This window comes from Channa argus, chromosome 17 (assembly GCF_033026475.1).
Source record: "Channa argus isolate prfri chromosome 17, Channa argus male v1.0, whole genome shotgun sequence".
NCBI lineage: Eukaryota > Metazoa > Chordata > Actinopteri > Anabantiformes > Channidae > Channa > Channa argus.
In genome coordinates, this window is record NC_090213.1 from 7,340,824 (window position 1) to 7,361,113 (window position 20,290).

The 20,290-nt window shown below is 42.3% G+C and overlaps 1 protein-coding gene across 5 annotated transcripts in view; it reads left to right on the forward strand.

Moving 5' to 3' along the window:
* Positions 1-3,823: 3,823 nt before the first annotated feature.
* slc24a4b (solute carrier family 24 member 4b) overlaps positions 3,824-20,290 on the forward strand; it is a 30,009-nt gene continuing 13,542 nt past the window's right edge. Inside the window, exons 1-3 of one of the 5 annotated variants that reach the window (XM_067482419.1) lie at positions 3,824-4,867; positions 10,138-10,245; positions 19,287-19,363. In XM_067482419.1, coding sequence (XP_067338520.1) covers positions 4,705-4,867; positions 10,138-10,245; positions 19,287-19,363 — 348 coding nt within the window. In that variant the 5' untranslated portion in view covers positions 3,824-4,704. Of the gene's footprint in view, positions 4,947-10,137; positions 10,246-19,286; positions 19,364-20,290 lie in introns of all 5 variants that reach the window. The other 4 variants (XM_067482418.1, XM_067482423.1, XM_067482420.1 and 1 more) reach the window with 4 other exon arrangements.

A 20,290-nucleotide genomic window follows, 5' to 3' on the forward strand; every position in this document is an offset into this window, starting at 1 on the left:
TGATGTTGCCTCTTTTGGGTCGGCTGAGTTGCCCTATGTTGTTGACAGCTGCACGGGTGAGTTTTAATGTCGTGAGAGATGAAGAGAGCGGTACAGGAGATGACTGCTGCCTCCAGAATACACAGATTAGACCCTCTGCTGCTCCTCTCTGCCCTGTTTACTCTTCACACCTGAGCAGGCATACAAATAAACCTGCGGTGCTGCCACAGAATGCTTAACACTCATGATGAATATTTTATTTTTCCTGCAGCTGACTGAGGAGCTTTTGCACAGAGTAAAAATCAGCAGGTCTCCAGAGAGAGACGTTTGCTGTGTGTTACCAAGCTTGTACTGTAATGTTAGTACCAGCCGTTGGCTAAAGTGGGCTCGGCAGTAGTTGGCAGGTTGAAGGGAAAAAAAAGAAGCTTCAGAGCAGTGGATATTATCCCGCCATCTGTTTACTTGCTTCAGATAATTAGTAGAATATTAGTTACAATGCCTAAAATCTAATGTGAGTTTCTGCATTAATGTAGCACATCTGGCGTATATCCAGTGTCTGGTATATTTTGAGGGGAAGAGCGGGATTTTCATACATGCTAGTAGTACTAACATAATAACATAAGGAGTGACTGTACCTTCAGCCTGTGTGGCAGGAAAAAACCAGGATGCATTTTAATGCCAACGTTAATTGTGTCAAAGGGCTTATAAGCTCTTAAGTTTAACCCGTTGCTGCAGTTGATGTTTGTGGACACACACACACACACACACATGGGTCCTTGCTACCTGTGGAGCCACAGTGTACAGCCTTATTTAACATCTCTGCTGCCACGAGCCGTTGTTACTCGCTTAGCTGTTTTATCAGAAGGTGGTGTGTGGTTTAAAGTATTCAGTGCAATATGTGGTGCAAAATATCCCTCTGCTTATGCTGATCACAACTAACTGGTTACTCCTACTGTGCAGGTTGTAGTCTTATTCAATCTGCTCCTCCAGAACTCCTTCAGATGAAATCATCTGAACTGAGAAACAGATGACTTCATCACGAGTAGCTGTTTAGCTAGAATTAGAGCTATATGCCGATCAGCGTTCAGAAAGGTGATAATTCTACTCTCTTTTTATTATTGAAGTCAATGTGGGTAGTGGAGTCGTACTGATGTGCATTACAAGAAGAGGTGGTTCCAGTGTTTTGGTCACCCTATTTCAAATGAATGGAGGTGGCCAAAACATTGGAGCCACCTCTTTCGTAACCTTGTAAAAGCAGAATTCATGACAAAGCCACTATATTGGATTGCATTAAATTGCACAGGAGGTCATAATGTTATGCCTGAGCAGGGTATTTTACAGGACATTTAATGCCATTCATATATACATGGACTCTAAGACTGCATATTTACAGTGCAGTGGTTTGGCGTATCATCTGTGCTTAATGCTGTAAATTTCACATTAAAAAGTTAATAAATTACTGAGTTACAGAAACATGAGGTAAGCTGTGGCAGTTTTCTTACAGATTTCTAAAAGCGGGCGTTTGATTACAGTGAATAAGCCAAATGAATCATCGCAACACCAATGATGGAGTTGCAAGCTGAAGTGAACAGCGCTGAGGCAAACAGCCATTTCTGCAGTCAAAGTTCATTGTTGACACCCTTCACATTAAGTTATTAGTTATCAGCAGCGCAAGGACATGACACATGTTTGGCATTTATATCAAACAACACAAACATTACACTGACTGCTCCTTTTGACATCTGCCCACATTAAAACACTCCTACAAAGTAAATCTACAACGGTCTCCCTGCAGCTAAAACCACAGTTCACACACATCATTATCTCTGCTGCAAATCAGCAGCCATTTAATGGGTCCTGCAGAAGGCAAAGAAACCCATGTGTGTATGTTTAACCCAGCCAGGGAGTGTAAAGCAGTGGCTAAACCTCTGTAAGCAGGCCCTGGCACCGCTCCCCAATTGCCTGCATGCTGTGTGGGCAGGGGCCTGGAGGGGACTAATCCCTTGGGCACGGGGTCACACATGTTGATGTGTTCGTGTGTGCATGCAGAAGACCCAAGCTGCGGGATAAAGACGAGACCCGGTGACAGATTCAGAAAGCCTTGACCAATAACATACGACGCTTTTGGTGCTTAACTATGACCTCCATCCTCGCACATCGTCTCCAGTGCTTCTTGGAGACGACAAGGTAAATGCTTTTGAATCTGCCTCATGCTGCACAAGCATGGACTATCCTGATCTTACATAATCTTACTCTGCAGGAGATTGCACCGCAGTGTGAGGCCTTTGACCCTTACAAGCTGCTCAGTTTTTGCTAAAGTGGTGGCAGTAAAAGTTGACATGCAGTTTCAGTCTCGTCAACCCATTTGTGGAGATGGCTACGACGTAAGAGGAGCTTTACTGTCTTTTATCTCGGCAGCTAGTTGACCCACAGCAGGCCTAGAGGTAGAAAGAGCATTTGCACTCTGGAGTCTCAGAAGCCCCCTACCACATTTGAGCTGTTTGTAATTGCAAGACAGGGTCGAACTCAAGCGTTACAGGGATATTTTGGGGGAAATACTCTAATTTGGTTTCCCACAGTGAATTAGATGAGAAAATGAATACGACTGTCATATTTACACATTAAATTTGAAGCTGCCATCAGCGGCTTTCGTTATCTTAGCACAAAGACTTAATATGGGGGTAAACCGCTAGCCTGGATCTTCCCAAATCTCCAACAGGCATGTTTTATCATGTTTGTTGTGCACTAGATTGTTCTGGATTCCTGCGCAAAACTCCATTGTGTCAATTTTACAGCTTAAATTTTGTACATTTTAAACAAAGAAGATAGACGCTATAACTTGAGTGAACGTTAGAGCCAGGCTATAGCCAGTAGCTGTGCCAAGCCAACTGAACAAAACACACATTTTATCATCTCTCAGAAACAAAGAAAATACCAAAAGGTGGAATCAGACCTCAAAAGTTTCCATAAGTGGAAACACCACCGTGTTTTAATTGAAGGGGCCAAACTATTAAAAGTTTAACAATGAGAAGAGACTCAATTATTCCAGTCTACAAATAGAGCTGCATTAGAGTAAACAGTGGAACTGCAGCAAAGTGGGATCTGTTAGAGTTTCAAATAATGTTGAAAGTTTGAGGAGTTAACAAAAATAAATTACAAAAATATCTGTAAAATGTATTGTAAATGTAATTTGTGGTGCATTTTGCTGTATTACACAGATTCCTGCATCAGAGCATTGGTCTCCATGTTCCACATATTTATATTAACATATTCTGGAGTCAAGGGGATAAAATTGTTCAAGCATTTTTAAAAACACAATGTGTCAGGTAACAACTAAAACCAAATAATAGGTGTCCAGTGAGTGTCCAGTTAATCATTCACATAGTGCCTGTAGGTCTCTACAGTCCTCGGTGGTCAATGCATGGGTGACACACTTGCATGGCTGCCAACTTTCAAGCACTAATTAGCGGTGCAGTGGTGGAGAATAATACCAGTTCAACTGTGCATTTGAAGCTGCATTGGTGGAAGATTCATATGACGTTCAAAGGGACATAAGATATTTTAGTTTTCTAATATTCCTGGATTTGAAGCATGTTTTCTTATAATTGTTTTACCCAATTTAATTTAGACAAGGTGCACAGTGCATTATTCCAGTCTCAATGGCCCAATCAATTTTCTGAAGAGTAAAATGCATAAGTTCTTATAATCTGGGCAGTAAAACCTTTAGGCATTGAGAAATTATTTCATGGTTGTACATTTTGAGGAGCAGCAGAGCTGCAAAATCTACAGTAGACCCTCAATTATTCAGCTTGATATCTGGGGCTGTGGAATCATAAAGATAGTTGATTTGGTTCCGTAATAAATCAGCGGTGGATATATATTTTTTAAGAGTAGTATGAAATCCAAGCTACTATATCACCTTAGTGCGATCTCACCACTACGCGCAAATAACGTTACAGATCGCCCGAGTGATCGATGGGCAGCTGTCTGCAGAGTTCAAGTGGGACAGTCGACAGACAGAGGACCGGGCGTTTGCACCTGCAGTCTTCAGGACAGTTAAAAGAGCCCAGTTTCATTGAAGAGGATGAAGGGCGCAGAGTAGGAGGGCAGCCGGGGGCGCGGAGAGCCGATGGTCCTCTCTCATCAGCACGGCATTTCTGCACTGAGGAGGAATTCATGTGGAGGGGGAGGCGCCCGAACGAGGCCAGCGGCACGACGCTGCCCGATTTTGACAATTAACCTTGATGAACGCAGATTGGTTTCACTTAACCGGCACAGGTGCTTCGAGCGCCAGCGAGTCCGCGTTGATGGCTGGACACTGACGCATTTTATGCCGAAAACAGAAACTACTGACATAGCGGACATCAAAACTGACATTTTTTTTCTTCACGGGACAGGATGCACGGTGCAATGAGAGCCCGTCCGATACGCGCCTTTCTGCAGAATGCGAATTTAACAGCACCGCTGAATTGATTTGGAAACACTGTGTCGGAATTTGACCGCCGTGTCATTGCCCAGTCTGCCAGTCCCAGCAGCTGAAAACCATCATCTCACCGTCGGAGACAAGAAAAGGGGAAGAAACCTGTCCGTTTTACGACTCTCCATCCGGGCAGCTTGAAATGAAGACCACATCCCGGCTCTGCTCCGTGTAAAGAGGCGAGCGGGACGGCAGTTTCTTCGGCCCTCAAGGACGCAAAAAAGTGGCCGCCGGCCGAGCTGCGGAGCATGGAGCGGGACGACACCAACGCCATGAGCGCGTCCAAAAAGACAATAATTGCGAAAATATTTAAAGTTCGGAAGAGGAGGGAGATGCTTTTCGTGCAGGTGTGCTTTATCTGCAGTGTCCTCTTCGTGGCGTGGACCATGTCGGCGCTGTTGACCAAGACAGGTGAGTGAGGACAGACTGCTGAGATGCACTGGGGCACGGAGAGCTGAGGACGGAGCGGATCGGCTCCGAAATCTGCAGTGTAACTATGCACCCACATGTCCATCACTTATTTTTGATTATAGACGTGTCTCGTATTAATCACACAATCAAACCGATGGGCTTTAGTGTCAAGGACACGGGATCCAAACATCACATTCGTTTGGGTTTTCCTAACAGGAGCAGTCCGTATTAAAATGCGTCTGGGATTGCACCGGATTGTGGTTTTCCAGACATTTAGGTGAAGCGTGTTGTTGGCATTACAATGCATAGGAGGCGTTTGGCGTTTTTTTTTTTTTCTTCAATGTATTTTTTATCTCACTGCTGGAGTAGACGTATGGCCGTGTGTCCGTATATGCCGCAGTGTGCGCGCCGTGGCAGCTGCACATTTTTAATTTGGAAAGCGGGCTCATAATCACAGCACACATGCACACAGGGGCCACAGAACGAACACAGTGAGGTTTGGCTTGTTGCCCTTTCCTCCAAAATCTGTCTTTTTATTTTATTTAGTAAATGTTTTTGGTGCTATGGGCGCATCAGTCACACTACACTGGAGCTCAGGATCATGGTTAATGCCGGCATCATCATGTCTGTCCCGGAGTTTCACACATCACTGCACACACCGGATCACCTCAATCACACTCGAGCATTGTCACGCTGCCAGGGTCCGCACGGCGACCGAGAGATGCCGATCTTTACGCAAAGGCCACTCGGGATCATTTAGGAGAGGGGTAGACGGTAATTTGTTTTCTGTGGCTGGATAGCAGCTGTCCAAGGTGTGCGCTGAGCAAATGATAGCTAATCATGCGTGATGCGCGTGATTCCCACGTGCGGGACACACACACACACGCACGCACGCACGCTACACACAACATGCAATCTCCTGGATACATGTCAAGACTCCTATCTCAGGACGTGCACACACAGCAACGCAGAGGGATCTAAGCACCAATCTTGACATGTCACTGGTGAGACACCCCCAAGGACAGCACTGTTCACATAAAGGGAAGAAAAAGATTGTGCTCGGTGTCGAGATGAATGTTAAGATTTTAGCAGAGCCACAACACTAGGAAGCCTACTGCTGAATTTAAATTGACAAGTTAGGCATCAAAGGAATTGGGTTTGGTTTCCTGTTTTAGGTGCTTCTGACCCTTCAGCCCCCTTCACATCAGTCTATAGGCCCCAGGGCTGAAAGCAGTCGTAGATTCTTCTCAAATTCTGCCTGGCTGTGGACCTAAGGCATTTTTTAGGAGTTTTTCTTAATTACATTAAAAACAACAAGAGGCTTAAAAGATTATTCTGGAATGATATGGTACAGATGATACAAATCTCCTACCTCCAAAGGCAGGCTAAGGGAGCCAAAGTAAGCCCTCCTGTCACTAATGGCTTGGCTTTTTTTATTCCCCGTTTAATGGAGGTAGGCTGACCAACACACTGTCACGTGGAGGTTTTTGACAAGAAAACGCCTCTCTGGTGACTTTCAGCAGACTGTTTGACCAGCAGCTGCAGCAGTGGTGGTGATGGTGGAATTGTAAGGTGACGTGCACAAAGTGTTTTGACGCGAAACAGAAATCCCCTCTGAACCTGTGAGGCCCAGAGCTCACTATAAACACATCTAATTGTTAGCTGCAGGCCTTTCCATCTGTCAGTCATCACAACAGGAACATTCATTTGTCATGTCAAAAAAAATAAATAAAAATCAAACCTGTGCTCTGTGTTTGCAACCAGAATGATTGATGGTAGTGTGTTGGAGCGTTCATGTGCTGTCTGGCCCATATGGAGGGGATTTACAGTACCAGTCCTGGGTTACATCTCCATAAAGAGGGGTGTGGCACTACATGATGTCGGGTATGCTGATCGGCCGTGTGTGGGTGTTTCATGTGTGATGTACGCTCCACACTGGGAAACCAGAACAGGTGCTTTTTATAAGCAGGTCGGGAATGAGCTCGGACAAGTTCAGCAGGTAGAGGATGAAGCGGAGGGGAGGTAGACCATGGTGATGATGGTTTGTGCCAACAGGGAGGTAAATAGTTACCAAAAAAAGGAGCATAGCACAGTAAGGTTGATGCACGGCTGTCGTCAGTCCATGTCCTGAACTGACTGAACAAAGCTGGGTTTACTGTGTATAAAGCAACTTGAAGGCACACAGAAAATGAAACCCCACCAGTGCTGAGCAAAGGTAAAACCCTGTGGCTACATCTCATCAGCCACTAAAGATGAGTTGTGGCCTCTTGACCTCGTGATAGCATAGACCAAATTGGAATCTAGAGCTGTGTCGATTGATCGACAGAAAATTAATAAGTGTTTTTCCAGTCACTTTTCAAGTAAAAACACCAAATGTAAACCAGCTTTGTTACAGCTTGTAGATGTGTGGAGGTAATTCTCCTCCTATTCCATTTATTGATTAACTGTTACAGAATTTATTTGAAGAAATCACCTGATGCTCCTGCAACATGTGATAGCCTCTAAGTATTTTAACATTTTAAAGGCAATGAATCAAGAGAATAACAGGTTAGTGAATAGTAGCTGCAGCCCCCTTCTCAGGTGGTGCCACTAAAACTAATGTTTAATTTAATCTGCAATGTTTCAAACCGACTAATAAAATGTGTGTTATTAGTTGGCAGAGCCCAAAGTTTTACGTAGAAACTCCTCTGCATGACCAACTTACTCGACTTATATCGGAAAACAAGGAAAGGAAACGGTAAGGTCATCTGTATTTTTAATGTATTATTGAGCCTTTCAAAAACTGAAACATCTCAAAAAATACTGAGTTTACAATCCTACCGAACATCAAATCAGTTGGTAATTCAACCACAAAATCAAATTTGTTGGCTCAAGGTCTCCTGTTTACCAAATTAAACCTAAACTCTTAGCGGGAAACGTCAAACTTCAGACTAACGAGGCTTCAAGCATAACTGTTCGTAAAGATCAAAATGATTAATCAAAACGAGTCAGCCGGGAGACGAAGGCGGACACAGTCTGAGCCAGAAACTCTATGACCACAACAGACTAGGGCCCTTATTTTACCCCCAGCCTGCCTAAAAGTACTGGCAGACTCTCATCTTCATTGTTTTTCCTTTTCAGAGGCTTGGCAGCGAGAGCGCAGTACACAGAACGTCCCCTGTTAACACACACACACACACACACACACACACACACACACACACACACACACACACACACACACACACTGTTGTCATGCCTTGTGTAGTCTTCCAGGAAATGTCATAGATTCTGTTTTTAAAAAGCATAAGGTTTCATAGTTGTGAAGTGATTCCACATATAACTTCCTGGAAAAATTGCATTTTAATGGACTGTCAAGCACAGTTGTCCTTACAATTTAAAGCATTGTCCCATATAATTAAAGTCCACAACAGTTTGTTGTGTAGATGTGAAATATCAGCCATAGTTGTTAAGTATGACAAAATCAATGCTGTCTTGGCACAGGGTCAGTGTGTGGTCCAAACTGACGTCCATGTCCTTCCCCCTGACATCAATTTGGACAGTGTTTTACTGTGAGCGTTGCTATGGTAAAATGAATCCCAGATCTGACCAGAGATGGCAGGAGTGGCACTGAGCGTGTTGGTGAGGAGGAACAGGTTGGAGCTATGACTGGAGGGACTGCACTTTAGGTTTGGAGAGCTGTGGGAAGCAGCTGCGGCCGCCCTGTGTACAATCTGTTTGTCCAGTGCCTGCTGGTCTTCAGTCTGTCCATTACTGGACTGAACACCTTTTTAGTGAAGACATTTTTGTGTACGCTATAAATGTCATCAGGCCCAGGTAGAAGAATTACGTCGAATCCTCTGGCCCCTCTCAAACTGTGACCTGATTTTGGAGACTGTTATTGGTGGGATGTCAGTGAAGCCAATGGCATATTTTTGGATGGCAGGTTGATTTATAAATGGACAACTATTGCGCTTCTCATTTTTAAATACTTGAGGTGTAACCATAAGGGCTGGGGCTCATGTAGTGTCCTATTTATACCTGTCTTAATCGATATTTGACATAATTCTCTCAAATGTGCAATGTGAAAGCTGCGGCTTATATTTGAGAATCTTTCGACCAACAACTTCACTGTTTTGTTTGTGACACTACCCACCCAGCCCCCCGCTGCCGTACAACAGTTAGCAACTAAACACAGTGGCACAGCAGAAGAGTAGTAGTCAGGGAGACGATGGCGACCAAAGCAGAGGTAAAGAAGAGTAAATACTGGATGGAGATTTGTTGGCTGAACAGAAACTGAATGTGCTGCTAAATGTTTGGGCAGCTACTTGCGGACAAACGAGTTTCCATCAAGCAGCCACAAAATGATTCATACATGAAGCCGATCTGAATATTTGTGGCCTAGAATAGATGGAAAATTCAGGTGGTTCTGCAGTTCTGTGGAGGTTTTTCTTCTTCCTTTTTTTTTTTTTTTCTTTTTCCCAGGGTTCAGTGCAAGTCACGTGACAAAAAGAAACTCTGACTTGGCCTCCTAAGACAGAGCGATCATAAGGAGACATTCACATGATCTTGGAGACATTTACAAACCCTGAGGTCATGTGATTCAGCCGCTACACAGCAAAGCCTTTCATAACCATTGTGTAACCTACAACTCGAACACAGACTTGTATATGAATGAATCTGTGCCTTTCTTCAATGGACATTCCCGAGTGATCTGCTCATAGTTGTGTACATCAGTACGCTTTAATTATCCTGCAGGACGTTACTGTTTCTTCACTACAAAGTTTTGTTTTTGTCATGGTATTTTATGAAAATAACAAGCTTAAAACTGTTTTACTCGTTGGCACAATTGCATATAATAGATTTAGGCTCCTTATTTCTTTTTTTTTAAGTCCTCATTACAGAGGCTTAAGAGCAGTTTAATGAAAAATGAAACTTGTATGCTGGTCCTCCCACTCTCCTACTCTAAAACATAATGGCAGAGCAGATGTGTTTTAATGATGCTGCTGCTGCCAGATGAAAATGTCATAAACATAAATGAGAACTTTTTAAAGGATTAAAAGAAGCGACCTTATTTGGGTTGATGATCATAGACATTTTGGGACATGAGACTTACTTTTTGCAAGAGCAGCAACATTAGTTTTAACTAAGTTATTCTGTAATATTATAAATATTCTGAGTTATATTTTGTAAAGGGTTTTTAGAGACGGCCCACATTTTCTGCCCACTTTGCCTACAAGTTGTATTTGTGTGACTGTTCAATAATCATATCTGTTTGGATTCTGTTTCAGGTCATGGGATGATAGTGGAGGGACATCCAGACCTTGAACACTGGGGAAGGCGGCTAATGGCTTCAGAACCAGACAACGAAACAGAAGCGAAGAACTGTTCAGCGCCAGGTACACTTCTGAGTTGATCTGCACTAATCACTAAGATTTATTTTTTCTTTGTTTAAATGACTCTACATGCACATTTTTAATATAATGCAAATTTTCTAAAACAGAATTGTCACTTGACTGCACCTTTCTTCATCTGCAGTTAGCAATTTCTAGTCTTTCAACTTAGGCTTTTAATTTTTTGTCCTTCAGCAGCAGATGTCTGCTTTCTGAAGGTGGAAAACATTTTTTTATAAATCCAGCACCACAAAGACTCTTTGGTAATAGCTGCTGATCTAAGTGGAACATTTTAACAGTTTAATAGACAGACTTGTCTCAATAGTTTGTGGACACCACAGCAGAGTTAATGGAGACCGAATCCTAGACTTTTTCTTTGCCCGGTGAACAAGTGCACACCTGCAAATGAACCCTAATGTTGCTCTGTGTGTGTGTGTGTTGTATCTGTATGTCCACCCCCCCAAAAAGAAAACAATTTCTGCTAATGGCATATTCAAGCAATTTACATTAAGTAAAATCAATATTGTATTAGGCCTTTATCATGGCCCATAAATCTATATAAATTATTCCTAAATGTACAAATTTATATTTTTCAAGACCGTTAATGATCTTCATGCAGTAGCTCATCATCCACCACTTAATGTAAATGGGGAAAGGATTGGATTTTAAGAACACAGTAACACATAAATATTAATTCAGAGCTGATGTGCTGCTTTGGTTGTTCTGTGTGTTGTTCTGAGCCTGTTTACATCACTTGTGCTGTAATAAGCAGTAGACAAGTCTATATATAGGTTGAAATATTGATTATACCTCAGCAGGGATTCTCAATTCTGGTCCTCAAGGACCCCCTACCCTGCTTGTTTTTCCCAACTATCCTTATCCCATGCACTGCGGATTAACTGGATCAGGTATGTTCAGTGACTCAGAAGCTGGAAGGACACCATTTTTAGAAAAGATAAGATCTTTATTGTCTTTGTACTTGTACAATGAAATTCTGTTGGGGCACCTCCTCATGCATGAATGATCAATGATGCTCTGAAGATGTCCTCTAACCTGGGAAGCTGGGAGCCTGTGATCCCCTCTGCAGTCTTAATAATTTGCTGGAGAGACCTCCTGTTATCTAGGGTACAACCAGATTACCGTACTGTGATGCGGTAGGTGATGACAGACTCGATGACTGACCTGTAGAAGTTCACCAGCAGTTGTTGTGAGTCATGCTTTCTTTAAACAGCAGGTTAAGTGATAGACAAGAGTTGAAAGACCTCTGTTACCTCACACTTTAAGGTAGTAGCTTTCTGTATAATTAGTAGCCGTGGACTGTTTCATTTTACATGAAATGACTGAACATGGTAGTGGCAGCATTTGGCCATTCCCTGATTAGCTGCACGTACTTTGGATATGAAACTGTGGACATTTTTTAAATCCCACCAATATTTATTTTGGCTAAAAACAGGGCAACTCAGTATTGTGATTTGTAGTACTATTTATATTTGGAAAGCACAGAGATGCTGACACCAGGGCACAGGCAATTTGAAGTGTTAAATTTACAGTTTTTTTTTTGTTTTGTTTTTTTGCCATCACAAGTGACTCAGTGAGTGCCAACTGGCTCAGTACTGGTCACAGCAGGCAGAAGATCCCAGGGAACCTAGTCGATTTGCTATTTTGTAAAGTGCACGAACAAGCAAAACAATCATTATTATATTACTCACATGTATGGATTCATTCTTGTGACCATTTAAATATGAACCTTAGGCCCATTTTTTTGAAATGGGCACAAAGTGACATGATCATGCACTGGAAAATTTCATCCTAATCCCTCCAGGATTACACTTTTTCCATTCACGCCCCCCCCCCCCCCCCCCCCCGCTGGAGGCACCAGAATGTACTTTCATCGAGCCCCCCAGGATTATCTTTTTTGTTTTTTTTTTTTTTTTCCCCATTCAGATGTTTTCTGGACCAGAGCCACCACGTCATACTTGACATTCCGCACATTTGTCATCAGCTCTACTCCTCCTCCCTCTTATTGGACCACCACTCAATCAATATGACTCCTTTCTTGGATCTAGTGAATCCCCTCATCATAGGCTTCAGGCGCCTCAGGTGACGGGTTGCTCTGTTTTGCCCAGTTTGACATGAGTGGCTCTAAACGTAGTTGTTTAGGACCAAACTTTTACACCATGTATCAAAACAGGTTTTATCACTTTAATATAGCTTTTTTTCTTTTAACAATTTATACTGAGCAGCATTCTAAGTCTAGTGTTAGTTATCATGAAACGTGCCTCCTACTTTATCCCAGTACCTTAGATGTTAAAACGAATTCCTTAATATTTTTATGTCAACAATGGATCACATGGCTCTATATAATGTAAAAAATCTCACAAATCAGTGATTCAAGTGTACAAATGCTATAAATGCAGCTTTCTTTTATAGCACACTTGCAACGTGTCTACTTTTAGTTTAAATGGAATCGTTTTGCACTTTTTTTTTCTGGCTTCAGGAAAGAAATGGTATCCTTTAGTAAAATATTTGATATAATGTATTTTATTTGGCTTTTATTGAAAGAACATTTGTTAACTTTTGGGTCAGGAAAATTGAAACCTATTTTGTGTCCCAGCACTGTTCATATAAATGTAAAACTCTTACAAAAAGAATTAACAACAACAACAACAACAAAAAAAGCCTGTCCTGAAATCTGACTAAATGTCTGTCTTGGATTAGTTATTCATCTGCTTACTGGTCAGCAAGAAGATGCAAAACATACAACAGGCTTCCAATCTGTAACAAACCATAAAGTTGTATTGTTTTCTAACGGTGGATGCGCCATAATGATTAAAATAAGTGGCTAACAACTGGTAGGCTTTGACTGCAGTTACTATGTAATTCATGTTGCTCTTGTCTGTGGGAATCTTTCGAAAATCTCATAAGAGACACGACGTATGAATCAGAATGGCTGTTCATGGTCTTGGTGTAAAAGCCCAATCGTTCTGAGATGATTAACCCGTTTGTTCACAGACCACAGGGCAGTAAGCAGGACACATGTTTAGGTCACAAACCTCTGTTTGTCTTGATACCAGTTTAATTAGGCTGCTGCTGTTTGTCTTGAGTCCTGTGCTGGTGCTAAGGCAGCCATTCGTAATAAATGCCTCTTTTATTGGCCATTAAGTAATGACTCCTGGAAACACATGGTGCAGTCCGTACTGCTGTGCTTTGCAGCGCATGCTTATCATCTACTAATCACGCTACAAGAGGCTGACACAATTTCTGAATACTCTTTATTTAACCATCACATGCAGACGGTGAGTCATGTCACCCCTTGAGATCTAACAATCCCACGAGGAATGAAACAAATGCACTTGCACTTTCCCTTTCACCTAAATATGTCATGCTGCAGCATCTCTGGAAGAAAAGTAATGGCTGTTTTGTTCTGAGCTTTTTCTAGGCTGTGTGATTCACATCAGACATGTCTGATATGAATACACACCATAGCAGACTATACTAAACAGTATGCCCCCTCCCACTACCTTTGAACCCCATAGATGATGATCTGAGGAATGTTTTGCTTTTAAAGATGCTAATGCCACGTATTAAAAACTCCCACTTGAGTGGCGTAATTGGCCCGGTGGAAGTAGACGATGGTGGAGAGAGCAGACGTGAGCAACAAAGAAGCCAGGATTTCCGTATGACTTGGCTGTATTAATCTAACAGGATTTTATTATAGTGGTTTTAGAAATGGTGCATTAGCCATGAGAGACAGCATAGGGGAAGAGGAAGTCGGGGGTAACTGGTTAATTACTGTTGGTGGGTGTGAGTGAGTTCAGCCAGTGTCTCAAAGAAAAGGTAGGATTTGAGTGTAAAAGACGGAGGGCCGATACAGTTTACAGAGTTTTTTTTGGGGGGGGGGCAGCAGGCAGGCAAGAAAACTGGCAGTGGCATGAGGAATAAAGCTGCCAGTGGGTACCAGCCAGTCCACGTTGGAATGCAGGTTCATCAGCTCCAGGGAAACACCAGAAGGAGGCTTTTTAGAAGGGAATTACAAAAAACGGGGATTATGCTGCTGTGCATAATGGAAAGTGACCTCGCTTTGCTTCTCGCTTGCATGCCAGTGGTGGAACAATGCAGCAGAGAGGGGCGTACGAGTACCTGCGCAGAGCAGTTTCTATGCTGTGCAGTTCAAAGGCAGCTGACCTCTTTATGTGTTTATTCATTCACATCCCGTTCTGCTTCAGATTTGCTGCCTCTTTTTCTTTTTTACTCATGAGTTTTCATTCTTCCTTGCTTTCAGCTAGTTAACTTCAGGAGTTCTCTTCTATTTAAAATGGGACTGGAAAGGACATCATGTTCAAAGTGTGCACTTACAGCAACAAGGTTGTTGTTTCCTCTGTTGTTGCAGATCCCTGCATCACCCTACAGGAGTTGTTTACTTATTTCTCCTGTTCACAGCTGAATGCATGTGTTTCACAGCAGAGTCCCCTTTAGGTTATTGAAGCAGGAGTCATCTGGTCCACCAAAAGCCTGACTCGGGTCATGTCCGGGCTGCTTGGCTTTCATGCTAAAGTATGGTATGTGAGGGTTGGTGCAGGGCCAAAGTACACGTGTTAAAATGTGCACATGACCATGTGAGAGCAGCTGTACGTGATGCTTAAACATGTGAAAGCAGTGGTGGCGTGTGTTGGGTTAGTGTCTGCACCTTTTTACATCCTATTATTTCTGCGTGACAGAGATTTATTTATTTTATTTTTTTCCCCGTCAGGCGACTTGTGATGTGGCAGTCATGTTTACAAGAGTGGCTGATCATCACAGTCGAGTCACGCTGCTCACTGATGTCCACTGGAGCAAGCTAATTATCTAATGGGCTAATAATGGCCCAGAGGAATCGTACTCCTCTGAAGGGTCTCTTGAATCACTCTGCAATTGTCATCTGTTAATGACCTGGCTGGTTTGTGGGTCAGTGCGTGAGCTGTGACAGAAGGGTAGCACCAGGCACTTTGCCAAAGGATCTTGCTCGTGTCATCGTGTTTTTATTCAGCGGTTTTAATGCTTGACGACATTGTTTTTCCTTAGCAAAATGAGCGATTCAGATTTAGCAGCCCACACAGTTTGATAATGTCGGCTCTTCTGTGTATGCCTTTATGCCACGCTGCCTAGTTTGTGAAGGTGAGAACTCACAGGGTCCCTGCCAAAGTTAATTCCATTACACCTTCTGTTTGAGTGGGAAAAAAAAACAAAAACAGAAATGCCAAAGTCTGTTTTGATTTAAAGGGTCATACAAAAAAATTTTCTCACGGCTAGTAATTGTACATTAGAAAACATTCAGGTTTTTCCCACCTTCTCCACAACTGATAGACAGATGGGATTGCAGTCTTATGCACATGTCTGATCATTTTTCATTAATCACCCACTGTGCACAATAAAACTGTTTAGTGGAAGGTTTAGGTTTTCTTTTTGTTTGTTGCCTCCTGCACACCATGCCAGTCCAGACCTTCCTCAGTTCCTTTTTTCCTCCCAGTTTTCTCCAAGAGACAAAACACGGGTGCAGCAAGAGCACAAAATGTGGCTCAAGATGCCAAATAATTAGATATCTGTAGTTTTATAATGCTTGAAATATTTGCAGGAAAACTTAAATACATACATATTTAAATACAATACATATTTAATTTGACCTATCACATGACAAGTTCGCCTCACAATTCTAAAATGGTCAAAATCCAGTGTTTTGTAAGTAATACAATGGAGTAATAAATTGTGGACAAATTGACTAATTTGATATGCATTTCATTTTTGTTTATTCCCCACCAGTGTGTCCCTTGTGAACATTTGCGGCTCTGTTGGGGTACGTGGCAGTAAACCGAATAATAAACACGCATTTCAAGACTGCAATTAGAAGATTGTGACAAACCGTTTTCTGTGTTCAACATTTTCCAGACTAAGAATGAACTTGTCAAATGAATAATGAAAACTGATGTTCTAGCCTTAAAAGCTTTGCCTTCATGAATCTGTAATCTGCACACTTTTAGTCAATTTTGAGACATTATTAAATGATTTGAAAGTAAATATTGGATTTGGTTTACCATCAGCTGAATATTTCTGCAGTATACTGTTCTTCCTCAATACATCATAACATTTCCCCCCCAAATTGATTTCTTCACTTTCTGTGTAACGACATTTCATTCCGCTCCTCTGCATATTATTTATTACTCTATTAATGGACCTCATTTGTGAGGCATCACTTTGTCTGTCGTGTTCCTGGATGTATTAAATGTCCCGTCCTGTGTGGGACATGAGTCTGGAAGCTGCTCGTGTCCTGTTTGACCTCTACTTTGAGGGGACGTAGACTGTGAACTGACCCCTGCCTGTTTGTGATCTCTCTGCTGTGGCAGTCCTTGCACCCTTTTAACACATTTTTTTTTTTTTTTTTTTTTTTTGTGTGTGTGGTCACTTCTTTCCAACCCTCTTTCAGACTCAGACAGGAGGCTTAGAAAAGGCTTAGACATCAGGAATTTCACATGACACTTTTTCCATGTTATTTAGCTTTTGATGTGTTTTAGAAGATTAACAGGCAACCTTCTGCAGCAGGAAAGTATGGTCATGCGGTTGTTTTTCCGTGACGTATCAGTCAGAGTTGAGCCCTCTGTATTAGCATCCGTATGTTTTCACCTCTGAGGGCACAGCTGACAAATCCTGTAATTGATTGCGCCTTTGCTTGAGGCTGTTGGCTTTCCCACACGTTGCATTCAGGGCCTAGACCTCTCGAATGAAACGAGCTAAATCCTGCCACAGTCGATGTTGCTGGACGTTTCCAACGTCAGCCAGGTGTTCTCTGGGTTCTCACATTATTCATTTATTCAGCTTCTTATGTGCCCTAATCTAATCACGTGCTTCAGTGTTGACTGTGAGACCAAACCTGGTTCTGAGTAATCAAATTAAATTGAATTCATTAACTCTTAAAAACTTGAAACTGGTTTCCCACTGCCAGAAATGGCGTGTTCTCTTTGAATCAAGGCTCTGTATTCTGTCAAGATACAAAATTTCCCACGTTTCTATATATGTGATGTAATCAAATTAAATCCGCTCGCTCTCCTTTCGGCTTATCCCGTGAGTTCGGGGTCGCCACAGCGGATCATTGTCCGCATATTGATTTGGCACAGTTTTTACGCCGGATGCCCTTCCTGACGCAACCCTCCCCAATTTCTACCGGGCTTGGACCAGCACTGCATCGCTGGGGAGGGGGAATGGGCTGTTAGGGGTTCAGGGTCTTGCCCAGGGACACTTCGACATATAGCCAGGGCCGGGGATCGAACCACTCACCCTGTGGTCCGTAAGCAACTGCCTTTACCAACTGAGCTATAGCCGCCCCCTGAGCTATAGCCGCCCCCTGAGCTATAGCCGCCCCCTGAGCTATAGCCGCCCCCTGAGCTATAGCCGCCCCCTGTAATCAAATTAAATCCATGAGGCCTAAACTACATCCTGCGGAGGGTTTGAGTTGCCTTTGAATTGTTCCAAATGCTGTGCTGATTCAGTCATATGCGCACGATTAAATGTCCTTACAGCAGACTCTGCGTTTGGGCCAGATGCAGTCTGGAGTCTCAGGTGAGCTCTGTTCCACTTCACGAGTCCGTATGTGACAAGGATCCTGCTTTTCTTCTATAGTAAAAAGCATTGTTTTACTGATGTGAACTACTGCATTTTGTTGTAAATTGTAGCTGCATTTGTGAAATTAAAAATGTCAAAGTGTATAAGTTATTTATTTTTTATTTTTTTCCCCCTTTTAGTTTCGTGGCTCTAGTGATGGCAGGTTTGGTCAGTCAGTCTTTTTTTTTTTTTGAAATATAATGGGCTCAACTCTCATTAGTATAAATTGTAATGACTTTGGTTATCCCATGACTTCTTGTGTCATTAAAAACTCAAGTTTTAACATATCCAGTGATCTATCCCAACATCTACAAAAGGTCTTGGCACAACATTTTACAGATACTTTCACATGTCTTTGAAGAATCTTGACAACTATCCCATGGATTGCTTGAACATTTGGCAAAGACACTCATGACCTGTGATGATTTGTAATCACTTTGATGCTTTTCTTAAAACGCCATCATAGCGTTGTCCGTAACATGCTGATTGCTCAGCTGTGTACCGATAAACAGTATTGTGGAACCACAAGCATGTCTGTATTGTCTTGTTTATCCTGTAGCTTGTGTAAGCAATATGCTGGTATTGTTGCAGGCTTGTTACAAGCAAGACAAGATGTGAGCCTGCAGACAGAGCCTGACAGGGACAGGTCAGACTGAGGCCGCTCCCCCCCCCCCACCCCCCAAATAGATGCTGGGTCCTATTTGGGAGACGCTCAGCTTCTGTCCCGTGCCAGGTGCACTGTGGAGTGGCTGTATAGCCAGAGACCTGAGCAGTATGGTTGTACAATGATCACACTGTGCTCTAGCATGAGATCTAGATGACTAGTCCTCAGCATGTGAGGCTTTTCTGCCTGCATGCTTTTATTTTCTATGACTTCAGCCTCTGAATATAGCCCAAGCTTTTACATCATCGTTGGATATGTTGGTTGGTAGGTCTTGGGTTGTTGCGTGTGGTTTGTTGTTTTTTTTTTTGTTTTTTAATGGTTTTTTTTTTTTAAATGTATTTATTCATTTAGGCTTTTAAATCCATGAACAGGTACAAAGTCACTGGATTTTCTATAGTGTGACACACTGAAGATAGATAAATAAATAAATAAATAAATTTCAGTTGCTTTAGAAAAATCACAGCACTTGAGGTTTGAGTGTCGGGGGTGTGTGTGTTGTATGTTTGTTTTATTTATTTATTTTTATTGTATGAGTTTATCTAGTAAGACATGGGAGACAAAGTGTAACCCTGACATAAGCACCACAGCCAATTGAGTTCAGTGTGAGGCCACTGAACTGACAGAGCATCACAGTCCTTGATCTTGAAAAGTGACCCCCATCCTGAAGTCCCAGTCCTTTCAGGTTGAAACTGGGTGTATGTACCTTTCTGTCATACTGCTGATGTGGTGACTCTGACATTTCCTCTCTCCTCAGCCATACACGAGTTCCCCAGTGACCTTTTCACCAACGATGAACGAAAGAGTGGAGCCATTATGCTGCACATTGTGGCGGTAAGAGGATGTTACTGTATGTTACACCTACATCAATATTCGCCTCTGTTGGCGAAAGAAATTGGTTAAATGGGGAAAAACCTTGGCACTCTAGATATGTTAGTCATGTGGTGATATGAGAGCAGAAAATATGATAGTTTTTGAGAAACATTAACATTTAATAGTACATATAATATAAACAAAGAAGGCTTACAGGCTAAACAGCACTGCTGAAGCTAAGATGAAATGTGAAATGGTTTACACTGCAGCTCAACCTTGTGGTCTTATGAATGTATTGTAACGGAGAAACTAGAAGTCATTAATTTTATGGCTGTCTCTCCACGGAGAAGTTTTACTCATTGACTGACTGTGTGCCGATAGCTTTCTGAAGATGGTAATACTACTCTGAGGCTAAGGTATATTTAGCTGCAGTTTAAATGTAAACATGATTCCAAAGGAAAATGGACACTTGGTAAATCTGGCTCAGCCTCTGTATTTCGCACAGAACAATATGGTTTTTGACCCCTGAAGTGGGACTGCATTAGGAAAGGGTCTAATCTCAAATATGCTGTTAGATTAAGCAGTTTTATTTTCTAAAAGTCATCTGAGCTGAATCTCAGCAACCTTGTTATTGTATGTAATCTGAGTTTTGTGGTCTACCAATTTTTGATTTCCCTTTTTATAGAGATTATAGACTTTCCCTCCCAGATTGAAACTTTTATGACCAGAGTATATGTTTTTACTTTAAATATTATTATTATTATTATTGTGTGTGAGTGTGTGTGTGACACGGAGTTTAATGGGGAATTTCTGATCATACTTCAGTGCTGCACTGCCCCCTGTGGATAGCATAGAGCAGAGCACAGCTGCCACAGCTGCCGGGCCACGATGATGTCACACCTGATCTATAATTTATAGATTTTGCTTCAGCTACTGAAATAGGCTGAC